The 13685-nt window shown below is 39.4% G+C and overlaps 1 protein-coding gene across 1 annotated transcript in view; it reads right to left on the bottom strand.

Annotated features, from left to right (window-relative positions):
* Positions 1 to 6130: 6130 nt before the first annotated feature.
* Positions 6131 to 13685, bottom strand: part of CPPED1 (calcineurin like phosphoesterase domain containing 1) — a 61627-nt gene continuing 54072 nt past the window's right edge. Inside the window, exon 4 of the mRNA XM_075284899.1 lies at positions 6131 to 7724. Within this exon, the coding sequence (XP_075141000.1) occupies positions 7495 to 7724 (230 nt within the window). The 3' untranslated portion in view covers positions 6131 to 7494. The remainder of the gene's footprint in view (positions 7725 to 13685) is intronic.

Below are 13685 nucleotides of genomic sequence, written 5' to 3' on the forward strand. Positions count from 1 at the left end.
TGACTTTAGCTCAAAAAAAGCAACAAAATCAACAGTAAATAATGCTGCATTTCCGCCACATGGGGTCTTTTAACCTAAGGGTATATACACAAAATTGTAATTTACTTTTGGAAAATCTGAACTGAAATCCATATCGAAAATCCACACCAGTTGGCCCAGATTTTGGTGCAGATTTTCATACATGTACATGCGGATTCTGAAGCCATTTTTTAGATATCCACACACAAAAAGAAGGAAATCAATTTATGTGCAGAAAAACATCTTCTTCACAGGCGTGAGAAAGATCATTTCTCGCTGACTTTAATGGTAATGGATTTACGCAGTGAAAATCCGTACGAAATTGATCGTGTGCATGTAACCTTAAGATAAGGATTATTTATTGTAAACTTAGAAGTTTTGCAGCTTCCTAATATACAATATGTATCATTTTCTCTATTTACTGAGCGTATAATAAATGAATGGGGAACCCTTAGGTGAAAGTAGGTATTCTGGCAAATTCTGCCAAGTGCATCAAGCAGCTCATTTGCATATGGATTAAAAGTTGCCTTTCTTGACAACATAATTGCACTTTACCACTAACAGCCCATACAACAGTATATAAGTAGTTTAGAAGTAATTGAGGTGGTAATAGACTCTTTTCCTGATTCAATGCAGCATCTTATCTGAAATACCTTCATAGTGGATGTCTCTTGAGCTTCCGTCGGGGGAGGAAAGGCATCTTCTGACACTTTTTGCCACCTGATGTGTGTTTTGACACAGGTAATCCGATTTTAATTGACGAAAACAAACAGTAAATTGACTCAAATAAAAAAAAATCAAATAATTTATTTTGCATAGATTATAATTCATTGTACTTTTTGCTTAATAGGTGGAAGAACAATACAATAGTGTGATAATGTAGAAAGTAACATCAGTCAGATTTTACCAGACCACTTATATGTCATTAAAGGGGTGGTAAACAAAAGAAGAAAGAAATTAAAGGTAGTGTAACATTACAGGGGTCTGTGAGCTGGATTTTATTGCAAAAATAGTGAACACCAATGGTGCTCGAAGGACCCCGTTAACTATAATGGGATCCATTGGGTGTCCGCTTTTTTACACAAACTGACAGATGAAATAGTGTATTTGCATCATTTGGCGATTTGTAGTGCACATTGTGATGGAGACTCCAATGCAGCTGTGAATGTAGCTTGATATGAGTGAGCTCATTGGTAAGAGGTCTAGCCCTATCTGACACTGCCGGGTTGAACCCAGCTTACATGTCTGATATCACAGCCTTTGTATATACATGACAACATCTTGTTAACAGAAAACCTATCCAATTCTTCTTTAGTGAGGATGAGTCATGCACTTTCTATGCTCTTTTTTGGATCACAGCATCTCCCCTATATGTCTCACAGCTTGTATAGCACATAATAAACTCAATCTATTCATACCATAAAGAACATAAAACCAGATAATTGCTAAAATATTCTTGAAATAATTATTTATTTTACGAACCATGTTACCTATGACCTAAATAGGTTTAATAATCTGAATATCTCATCCTGGACCTTTATATAAAAGGAGTATTCCAGTCAGAAGCATTAGGTGATATCTACAGGATATATGATACGTGCTTCTGGTCAGAATAACTCTTTAATAGATATAAATCTTAGTATGCCTAAAGAGCTCTTTTGACTTTTTTTTTTTTTAATTATTAAACACTGCTGCTGAGGAGCCCATAAACATAAAAGAAACCTTTTCGGAGGCCTAAGGGTATGTTCACATGGTGGAAACCGACATCCCGCTCCTGATTAGACCTGAATGAATGGGCCTAATCGGGAGGGAGTCTCGCGCTGTGGATGTCTCAGCCACCGATGCTTCAGCCACAGGAAGAAGAGGCATGTTGCTTCTTTTTCTCGTTATTGGAAAAAAATCACTAGCAGGAAAAAAAAAGTGAGCAGCTCTTATTCAAATGAATGGGAGCCTTTTTTGCAGGCGGTCTCTGCGTCAAAATCGGCCTGCAAAAAAACTCCATGTACACACTCTCTCAAGTTTCCAGTGGTGGCAGCGCCAGGCTTCACTTTACACCTGCCCCAGCCACACAGGCTGCAGCGGTCCCCTCTTCACATATGGCATGTCACAGCAGTCACGTGTTGTTTGTGATGAGGTCACCGCTGAGGCCTGTGATTTGCTATAGTAATCACCTAGCACAAATAGGTTGTCACTGGTGATCAGGACCTGTATACAGAGGATCGAACCTACAGCTACTGGAAAAACGGAGGCTCAAGAAGAGATGAGTAATGGATTTTTATGTTTATGGGCCCTTCAGTAACTGTTATAAATAATAAAAAATTTCAGGTTCTCTCTCTGAAGCCAGTTATGCACTTTCACAGCTGTTGGGCCATCAACTATCTTGTTGCCTTTCTCCCCCATACACATGAACACTTGGTTTGGCCAAGCATACATACTGCATTGTTCTGAAAAGGAGAAGGCCAGAAAACTATGACCAGACACTTCTGCCAGCGGCTTATCTTCCCAAGACGAAAAGGATCGGACAGTTGAAATACAACAACGCAATCCTTATCTGAGCCAACATCTACCATCAGGCAATAGTTGGCAGAACGTCATACACATTAGATAGTTGGCGGGTTCAGCAACCAAATATCTAAAGTGTATGGCCAGCTTTAGACTTTTCCTGCTTAAAAGAGAAACCTACTTTGGAATACTTGTTGGGGATGAATAAGCTGTGAAGTGACTACAAATATCTCTGCTCTAACAACTTCAATATAGATTACCACCCAGATTTTCTGCACTTCTAAATAGCAAGTCTACCTTTTTATGCAGGAAAGGGAAATGTACTGCTGCATAAACATGTATTTTTCTTATTTAGGAGGCTTGGAAAGAATACATGCTCATTAACTTTTCATAAATGAATAGTTCAGACAATTATAAGAAACTTTATATTATACCGCATCAGAAAAAAGGCTTCTTACTGCTCTTATCAGTCTGTTTCTCTGTTTTCCATCTCTCTGTCAAACTGACTGTCACTCTGAAAATTCTGCCATATCAAACTCATGACTTAGACTATATCTGTCTTTTGAAGTTTATGGAGAGGGGGTGGAGAAGTGGGCAGAGCTAGGAACAGCAGCAGAAAGACAGGTTTAGTGTGACGTTGGGTGCAGGTTTAACTCCCCACTTTCAGAAGGGCGTTCCTTGCTGTCTATGACGCAGGGCTGTGAGGCCCATCCTTCTGACAATGAGGAGATATACTGTATCGATATTGGTGACATTGGTAGACTGGCTTGAGAGGGAACAGTCTCCTGGAATTTGCAGAGATATCCACTGCTGGGTATATGCAGTATGTTGTATCAATGGTTCATCATGCAATACATATACAGTCTAGGTTCAATTCACCAGGTGCAGGCTTTACTGTTTTGCTCCATGCTGGTTCAACAAAAGGGGTCCCAAGTAGTATATCCCCCTCTATGAATTCCATTTGTCCTATAATGGCTGTCTTTATAAGATAATCTGTTTACATTTTATTTACAGCTAGAGGCTAAGCAATTGTTAGAAATAAGTCAGCAACACCAAGATACATAGGCTAACATGAGTAATGCAATGTCAGATGAATCAGCGGCAAAAGCTACTTAAGACCTGCCATTACTTTATACAAGGTGAACCAACACGTCACCATTTAATGAGTCTGTAAATCATTAATACCCCGTGTAACACAAATCTATAATTTCAGAGGTCAACAAAATATGCATTATATTTTTATGGCTATAATCTAGTACATTAGAGAATGGGAACTCTGACCTGAGAACACACTGGGCAATAAACAAGAATGACTTAGTAAGTTAGAAGAATCTGCTACAGAGAAACAAGGTGCTATCCATCTGCCACTGGAGAGTTTAGAAAAGATGGCTGACAACTAGAGCAATATCAAAATAATAAAGAATGGTTGCCAAAACAATGGCTTACATGTTACAGAGACTAGTACGAACATGGAAGATGATGGAAAGAAGCCCCCTGTTCTGTATATTGCATGCCAGATTTACCAGAATTTACCTCGTAGTCTGACACTATGTTGTCCTCAATATGTGAGGAAGACCTGTACATGATGAAACTCACTTTTTCTTAAGCATGGGTGGGGCAAGAGGAAGGGTAGATAGGGTAAGCCACTGTTTAGGGCATCAGTTTTATTATATTAAGCAACTTATGGATAAAAAGGAGAAAGGTAAGGATCTAAGAGATGATGTGAGGGGTGCTGACCCTATTTACATATATGTGCTGGGGTGGGCAGCTGACCCTGCATATTTGTTATGAAGGGGGTACCAAGACAGCTACCCTGCTCTGGCTCTTTAGGATCTGGTGGAAACTATGTAAAATTCCACGCTTGTGCACATATTTACACACATCAAGTTTTAGGTGGAATCTGTCTCAAAATCATCCCCAAATTCCACTATCTTATGTGTCACCCAGATTTTCCAGAAAATACATTCTATAAAGTGCCTAAGAAACAGCTGACCAGAACTTAAAAGGATTATCCACTTTCTAATATTGATGGCCTTTCCTGAGGGTTGTGACACCTGCGACCACGTAGATCAGCTGCTCTAAGACAGTACAGCTCGCAGTTATGTTTGCAGGCTGTTAGTCATGCTCTTAATAAACCATAAAGTTTGCTGGGGCAGGGCTACAGTACCCAAAGCCGCAGCGAATGAGCAGCATGGCATGTAAACATTCCCCAGAGCCATGCTGTCCTGAAACCACTGATTTGAGGGGGGCCTAACTGTTGGCCCCTCACAGATCTAATATTGTTGGACTATGCTAAGGATAGGTCATTAATATCAGAAAATGAATAACCTCTTAGAAGACAACAGGGTGGAGGTATTTAATAAATGGGACATGCTGGTTTTCTGGTGTCTTTTGATCCAAAAAATGTGCCACTGTCCTTTTCTCAACCACTTTGATAAAAAATAGGAAGAGATTTCAATTCTATAGGAAAAGAGAAAGAACACCTAGCCGACCCTAGTGTAGTATTTATAGCACAGTCACAGAGCAAAAAAGTGGTCGCTCACCTGATAAGGTTGCGTGGAACACAACAACCCTTAGAATAAAGCACAGAATTGGCGGAGCAGCAGCTGGATGACACGTCCAGAGCCTTTTGGCTCTTTCTCAAGTGCACGTAATTAACCTTAAAACCAATTACATGCTTCCTGCTACTTACCTTAAATAAATAGGGGCAGGTTGCTCTCGGTTCCTTGTACTCCTCATTTACTGCAGGAAGGTTAGCCGGTTTACTAATGTTTTTATTTGAGATCCCGATTACTGCCCTAGGGGGCTATTTTGATCAAACTCTCTCACCACTCCACTGGTAGACATATTAACTAGGTTATTGATTTATTCATTTTTGGCTTTTACTCCTGCATATATTTTTAATGCTTGGGCACTAGCCATGAAGCCAGCTGTGCTGTATATTCTGTTCTTATATTCATTTATTCTTGAGCCATGTATTTATTTATTATGGTCATTGTTTTATGTTGATTTAATGCTATTATGTGATAGTGTGTCACTTTTATGTGGACTCCACATCCATTCTTATTTAGTGTTATATCTATGTAATTGGTTTTAAGGTTATCAGAAATGGAACGTCACACAAAAGGTTGTGCTTCAAAAATATTTCAGTGTTTTATTAAGTGTTTCAAGTAGAGCTTTAGGTGAAACGTTTTTCGGTACGTACAAGTACCTTCATCAGACTCTACATACAGAAAAAATAAATAAAAATACAATCATGTGAGAAGAAGTGCACATAATTTACAACATATACAACTTATATACATTTCAAGACCCAGATGTGAAAATTTGCATACCTCACTACCTGTCACTTAGTTCTGCCTGTATTACATTGACTCTAGAACATCTGTATCAGTTCTATTAATATGTGGAAATCTACCATCGTATTCCCTGCCTTTTCACATCTGGGCCTTGAAATGTATATAAGTTGTATATGTTGTAAATTATGTGCACTTCTTCTCACATGATTGTATTTTTATTTATTTTTTCTGTATGTAGAGTCTGATGAAGGTACTTGTACGTACCGAAAAACGTTTCACCTAAAGCTCTACTTGAAACACTTAATAAAACACTGAAAGATTTTTGAAGCACAACCTTTTGTGTGACGTTCCATTTCTGATGATCAAGTTGGGTTGGGCCCCTACGCTCACACCACCATTACAACTCCTACCGCAACCCTCTTACCAGTACTGGTTTTAAGGTTAATTACATGCACGTGAGAAAGAGCCAGAGGGGCTCAAAACGCGTTGTGCAAATAAAGTTCCTCTTTATATCCACTTGAGCGAGCGCTGGTTTCCTTCTGCCCGTCCTGTCGAGGGGGCTGGTCCGCTTTGTAGTAGAGATTTAAATTCTGACACACAGGATGTCTCGAGCCTCTTATTATGGGGCATATCATGCCAATGGAGGAATGGATTAAGTCAATTTGATGAATTGCCCCGTCCTACTCTAAGACTTTTCAATTGATTTTCAATTTTAGTAAGAAATTCTCAATCCATTACAAAATAATGTCAAATTTTGTAAATTTTCTATAAAAAGTTAGTTATCCTTAAACAAATAGCCTTGTATTAAAGGGGTATTCCCATCTCAAGGATCATATATATACTGTTAGCTTATATAAATTGAAGAGTTTTCCTAAATATATTGCTTTAACAATGCTGCTTTGTTTTCCTGCTATGTGAACTTATTCCTTCCATTGTTTGCATAACGTTTCCATAGAGCTGGACCTGTGTGATAAGACAGGACAGATGACATCACTCACTGTTATCTACAGCTCTGCTACAGTTCAGCTAATTGCAGTTTGCTGATAAAGCCTCCTCTGTTATCTCTATGTAAACACAGAGATATCACTTTACCTAGAAACATGTGCATATTATTTTATCAGCATTTATATTAGATTTCTAGTAATCAATAATTATAGTGTCCTGTTCAGCAAGCTGGGGGGTGAAGGCAGCTTTGACTGTTTGATAAGGAATACAGGAAGTGAGAAGAAGAGACAGCAGGCACAGTTGCTGAAACAGGGAGATGGGAAAACCTCTTTATGTTAAAGGGTATGCTTACATGGTGGAATTTGGAGAAACTCAAAATTCTACTTCAGGAATTCAGAAGCAGAATTTTTCCCTGTTGTTAAATCATCTTGTATTTTTGCGTCTCCAATTCATTTCCATGGGAGTTCTCAGGCAGAATCCTCCTGAAGAACGAGAATGACACTTATTTTTTCCACTAGCTGAAAAAATCAAGTAGGAAAAACTAGTGTCTGCCTGAAATTAAATGAGTGAAGGCTAATTTAAGGCAGAATTTTGAGTCAATTTTTAGGTGGAAGCTGTCTCAAAATCAGCCCCATTTTCCATTATGTGAACATACCCTAAGAATCACTAAAATAACTTGAGATTTTGTAATAAATTGTATTAAAAGTGGAAAATTTCTGTGATATACATGCTACTTCTTCCTAATTAAGTCCAGGAGGTCCTCATTCAGACCATGGGTTTTGAGTTGGTCTAGGCTATAATATCTATGCACAATCTTATCTTCAGTGACCACCACCACACGAAGGCCATGTTGGTCCTTCCCAAGCTGGCATCCAATGGCCGATGACACTACCATGTCTAGATCTTTGTATATTCCTCCAGCATTCCTATGGTAGTGTCCTGAGAATACGGCTTTTACTCCTGAAAGAGATAAAAAGAAAAAAATCAGGTGTCATATATTTTCAACCTCTAATATAAGGGTATATTCACACATAAGGATTTGGTGCTGATTTTGAGCTTGATTCCGCCTCAAAATTTGCACTACATTCTGCCCTGATTTTATATCCATCTCTGCTTCTTCAAAAGATCTAGCCCTTGGTAGCCTGAACTCTTATTTTTGCAATGTGCCCTCCACTGAATATTACAATAGGTGGCAGATTCAAATTTGACAATGATTTTGAGATGAATATTCCAAAACTGTCTGTGAACATACCCTTAGTCTCCAAGTGGGTGATAATCTCTCACAGAAAGGTTACCACCAACTTGGAGAAGAAGAGTTAATTTACATAAAAACCCCGACCACCTTGTTCAGGGGCGCTTGGTGAAATATCCTCTTTAAGGGTATGTTCGCACAGTGTTTTTGGCAACTCAAAATCCACTGCCAAAAACGGCTCCCATTTTGACTTCAATGGGAGCCACTCGCTGACATGCCATTTCTTGCAGCGGATTCCATGCCTGAATCAGCTGCGGTGTCCGTGGTTCGCAAAACGCTCCAGTGTAGGCCCATTCATTCAGGCCTACACAGTAGCGGGATGCCGTGACGGGATGTTCACACAGTGGAAATGGTTTCCGCGACCTTTTCCTCCGTGTGAACATACCCTAACTGTTATACATAAACAGAATATAATATTTAATAAATAATATATAGGTGTCTCTGAAGATGTTCTAAGACACTCTACTATAAAATCATATAGCAAAATATAAAATAGGCATAAAACCAATGAAAAATAACATAAACATGCTATAAATCAACATATACAAATGATAAAAAAAAAAAAATCCAAGTTAAATGCTTTCCTTCCACCGATCCTCTGAAAACAGGCAGTCCCCTATGTGCATGGTAGCACCCCCATCTCCAGCCAAGACATTTGGTTAACTACCTGCCAGTGGGTCGATGGCATAATAAATTACCATCCTATCGATACAAGTTCCTCAATAATAGCTTTGGGATTTTTCCTGTCTACTGAAACGTAGAAAGTGTCATTCATCCTGACATTAATATAAGCCTAAAAAACTTACATGGTGAAAAGACATAATTCTCCCTTACATGCACCAGTATGTTAGCAACTAAACAGGGAACCGCTGCTCTCCATCATGTTCGACACTTGGGCTTTAATGCACAATGATTAAATGGCCAATAAAAGCCCCAGATTTGTTTGTTTTCCCGAAACGGCTCCAGTCACATCATATGAGAAGTCCTTTGTGTACAACAATAAGCGAAATATGGACGTGATTGGTTCAGAAGCAATTCCTCTGCCAGCTGAATGTGATACACTACTTTCATTTGCTGATCAAGTTTTCTTTATTCTGTACAAGCCATGAATATCCACCTAGGGTACCAGTTACATCTATAATTCAGTGCATTAAACTTCAAAAGTCTCTTTTTCCTGGCAGAGCTGGAGCCTTCCAACAAAGTAATTGAATAAAAAAAAAATAAATAAAAAGTCTTAGTAAAACTTTTTCATGTTTCCGGATTTAAAGGAGAAACTGAGCAGAGAGAGGTGATGGCCACAATATATAGAAAGCTGGAGCTGCATTAGTATGCTCCTGGCAGAGCCTGCTGGGCTTTAGGATAGAAGAATGTCTATTCATAGGTTACGATATGTAATTATAATTATGACACCTTTACAGATATGAAATATTTATGACGCATACCCGTATATAAGAGGCCATGGTTACTGACAGATTTTCACGGGGCACTTCAAATAATATTTCAGATGCGCTGCGGACGGGCACCTTTACTGACCCTAACTAGCACCTGGCCAAGTATGTTGTATTCTTTCAGACCAGCTTATAAATGGACTCTCTAAGATTAGGTAAAAACTTAAAGGGGTTGTCGGAGCTCGACTTTGTCCCTTGTCACATGATCCTTGACATGGAGTGATGTCCCATCTGTCAAACACATGGACTACTTCAAGCTTCACCCCTGCAGATGGTCCATAAAAGGGGCAGCGCTTACCATATGAAGAGGCATGGCTAGCAGAAGAGCAACAGGGAAGATGACAGGCAGGGTCACATGACAGGTAACATTGAATTCAGTGCACTGTTGGCGTTCCCTTATGTGCCTCGGTGCTGGAGATATCGACAGAGGTAATTTCAGCACTGATAGAAGAGAAGGCCTTACAGTGTAGTGTCATAGCTGGGCTGTGAGGAACACCCCACCCTGACTGTACTATTCCATAGCCTTGTACTGTCAGAGAAGGCGTTCCTTACTGCCCAGCAATGACGCTGAGCTGTGAAGAACACGCCCTTTGGCAATACAAGGCTTTGGAAGAGTACAGTCGGGGGAGGGGGGCATTTCTCACAGCTGTAAGGCCCACCCTTCTGACAGTGGGGAGATATCGGTGCTGTAATAGATATTAGGGCACTTACCAATGTCAACCTCTCCTCTTAAAGGGGTATTCCCATGACGCTTGTTCACTAACCTGCAAGCTTTTGTGCTCTATTCACTTCCTGCTTTTCTCAGCACATAGGTGGGCGGGGTTTCACTTGCACGGGATTGGTTGTAAATGAATTACCACAGTATGAAGCTGATGTAGCAGAGCTGGATTTGAGTCAGTTTATATTACCTACAGAGGTAACGGACTCCCTATCTCCCTTATCAGCCAAATTCAATTAAACCGACTGATAAGAGCTCAGAAATCCTGGAGCTCTCTGAGAAGCTCTGCTACTTAAAAGACACAAGCAGCTCAAAGCTGCTCCCAGCCCCTCCCTCCCCCCCTGAGAGCAGGCAGCTACATCACTTGACAAATGAGCAGATAATCCTAAGGGCCATAGAAACGGAGTGTCAACAATGAAGTGAATAAATTAAGATAGCGGCCAAACAAAGCAGTTTTGATAAAGCAATGCATTTGGGAAAAGTCTTAAATCCACATAAACTAGCAGTATAGATAGGATCCTTGTGATGGGACAACCCCTTTAAGGGCTTTTCCAGGAATATACATAAATAGGCAATAAATCCCCAGGATCTTACCCAGTCAGCAAAAAAAAGTGGCTATGGTGCTGCAGACTAGTCTGTGACTTTGGGGGATCATGCCCTATATTAAGGATCGGGGTACATTCTGTCATAAGGAAAATGCAGTGCAAACTACAGAGCAGAGGAGCTGGGCAGACTGATATATCGTTTTGTGGGATTTGGTATAACCTGTCATTTATCCCTTGAAATCTCTGCTCTGTGTTGCAAACACAATAAGGCGGTCACAGTCATAGAGGGCCGGCTGTCAGAGAGTTCAATGACTAAATGACAAGTTATACTGAATCTTTCCCACAAACTTATAAATTAATCTTTTCATTTCCTTCTGCTCTATATTATGCTACCTACAGATTGCACTGCATTTTTCATGTGGCAGGTTCCCTTTAAGTACACAATAAGAAACCTACAGAGTACATATCTCCTTTCGTTTACATTTTCATTACACACTTCTTTAAAACATACCTTTAATTAGAAAACCACTTTTCATAAATGAATAGTATAGATAAATGTAAAAAACCCCTTTGTAATATAAATTATTTACTAAATACGTTTCTTTCTCCAATTATTAAGCATTTTACATATTAGGCTATAGAGAGGGGAAGGGGAGGAGGAGGCTGCTGGAAAAGGTCCTCTGATAGCTGCTACTGCTGCACTCTGTGAGTTAGGGAATCCTTTAAATACTGCTATATTTTAAGATAAGACTCTACCGCTGCACAGAATAAGAGAATAAATCAATTAACATGCACTTTACCCCCTCCCCTCTCCATAGACCTTTGCTTGTGTGAGGTGAATAGAGCCAGAACTCTATTTAAACAAACAGTCTGAATCAAGGTAAGGAGCAGCCTAATACGTGGAGAAGGAAACAGAATACCTTAAAGGGAGTCTGTCTTGCTCTTTTATTCATATGCAAATTTGGTAAAAAAGGGAATTTTGGGGAATTTATCTTCCCTGGACTATGCTCTGTCTTAGATTTCCTCCTTAACTACTGTCCAGCTCTCCCCAAGGGGGCGCTGACAATCAAAGGATGATGGGTTGAGCTGGGCAGCAGTTAGGGGAGGTCATCTCCAGCATAGAGCAAAGCTCGGGGAACATAAGAAATGCCCCAAAAGCCCTTTTAATCTAATTTACATAACAAAACATTGATATTCTCTATATGGCATATTTGGAAAATGTATCAAGAGCACTACAAGGTACTGTCATTACTTAGAATAATGACAGGTTACATTTAATAACATATATTACAAGATTTCTTATATTCACCTGTACTAGTCATTTACGGACAGGGTTTTTTAGGTGGAGGTACACTTTAAAGTTTGGTCACTATGCCATTGTTTCATTCAAGTAGGAAATAATAGAAGTAAAAGAATCTGTCAGCAGGTACTACACACATGACATAGTATAGAAATAAAATAACCATAGCACTAAGGTTTTGTTCATTTTCTGTGCTAATACATATATGCGTAAAAGCAAGCTACCTGCACATGGACTTCAATGGGGCTGCTGTGCCACACACTGAATGGGCATGGTACCATCTGTTGGTAGGATGGATGGTTAATCAAAGTATCATTCTGTGCAATTCCTCTCTGTCAGGCGCATCCTATGTAGAAATACGCAGCTCTCAAAACTCTCTATTATGTGTCCAGTTTGGTTTGTTGTATTATACGAGGTATGAAGCCTACTCCAGAATATAATCTGCAATACATTGTCTATTTCCTATTCTGCAGGGCGGTTTTCTATTTACATTGAAAGGTCTCTGGTGAGCAGAAATACAGATAATACGCAACACCGTCCCCACTAGCAGAAAATCAATTTGTGGATAAATCTTTCAGTAATGATTTCTATAAACGCTATTGCAGGCAACACAGATTATTAAACTGGAATACATCAACACTCCGCTCCCACAGCATTCAATAGTCGGCTTTATACTGCTACCATACCTATTCTTTAGATTTAAATATATACACAAATGTTGTATGTATTATATATATGAATATCTGTAAAATAAGTATGAACCAATGGAATCTCTGACATTGTAAGTTATGATATGTATGACTGAACTCTCCTCTCCCTTGGTTTTGTAAACATTAGTAGTGAAATATCTCACATGGTAAATCATACTGTCATATCGTGCCCTGCAATACTGACATGACCTACTGTACATAAGAAATCCATAGAGTGGTTATAGAGTCATAATGTCGAGTTTCAGGGCTCCAATGCAAAATCTGTAACTGGGAAACAACTTACCATGTGCTATCTATAATACAGATGTCTTCTTATGGTGCCTAAATAGCAACCCTATACAATTCTTACACAATACCACAAGCATACACTACACTGGGGTAGTAGTGTGGTAGTGGAAGCAATACACAGATCATCACCTTTCTGTAGATATGCAAATTATCCTGTAAGTGCACTGAGGGCGGGGCCTGATTAGGGAGATTTCACTACAGACAGTTGTGATAACAGTACTTGTAGCTGACAAGTTGATGGGTCAACATGATGGTCTTCTCCTAAACCACCCTCGTGAGGCTGCATAGACATCAGCATGAGTATTATTGACCATTAAAGGGAGTGTTTCAGCAGGAATTTGGTTATAAATCTAATCCCAGGACCTTGTAGAGGTTATTCTACAGTTTCCGAATATGCCTCTGCTTTTCAGCTTTGGAGCCCCATTTTCATGTAAATATTTGTTCTATTTATATCCAAATAAGGAGAAAGTGCTTTGTCCATGATTAATAAAGAAGAGCCCAAAGCCCAGACAACTTACGGTACACACACAAAGCAGTTTTCCCACTTTTGCTTATGACTAAATCAGTGATTTACTCAAAAATGGGGTTTCAAAGCTGTATAACAGAGACATATTTGGAAACTGTAGAATCACTTCTACAATGTACTTGGATTAGGTAAAT

The sequence above is a fragment of the Leptodactylus fuscus genome, chromosome 8 (assembly GCF_031893055.1).
Source record: "Leptodactylus fuscus isolate aLepFus1 chromosome 8, aLepFus1.hap2, whole genome shotgun sequence".
NCBI lineage: Eukaryota > Metazoa > Chordata > Amphibia > Anura > Leptodactylidae > Leptodactylus > Leptodactylus fuscus.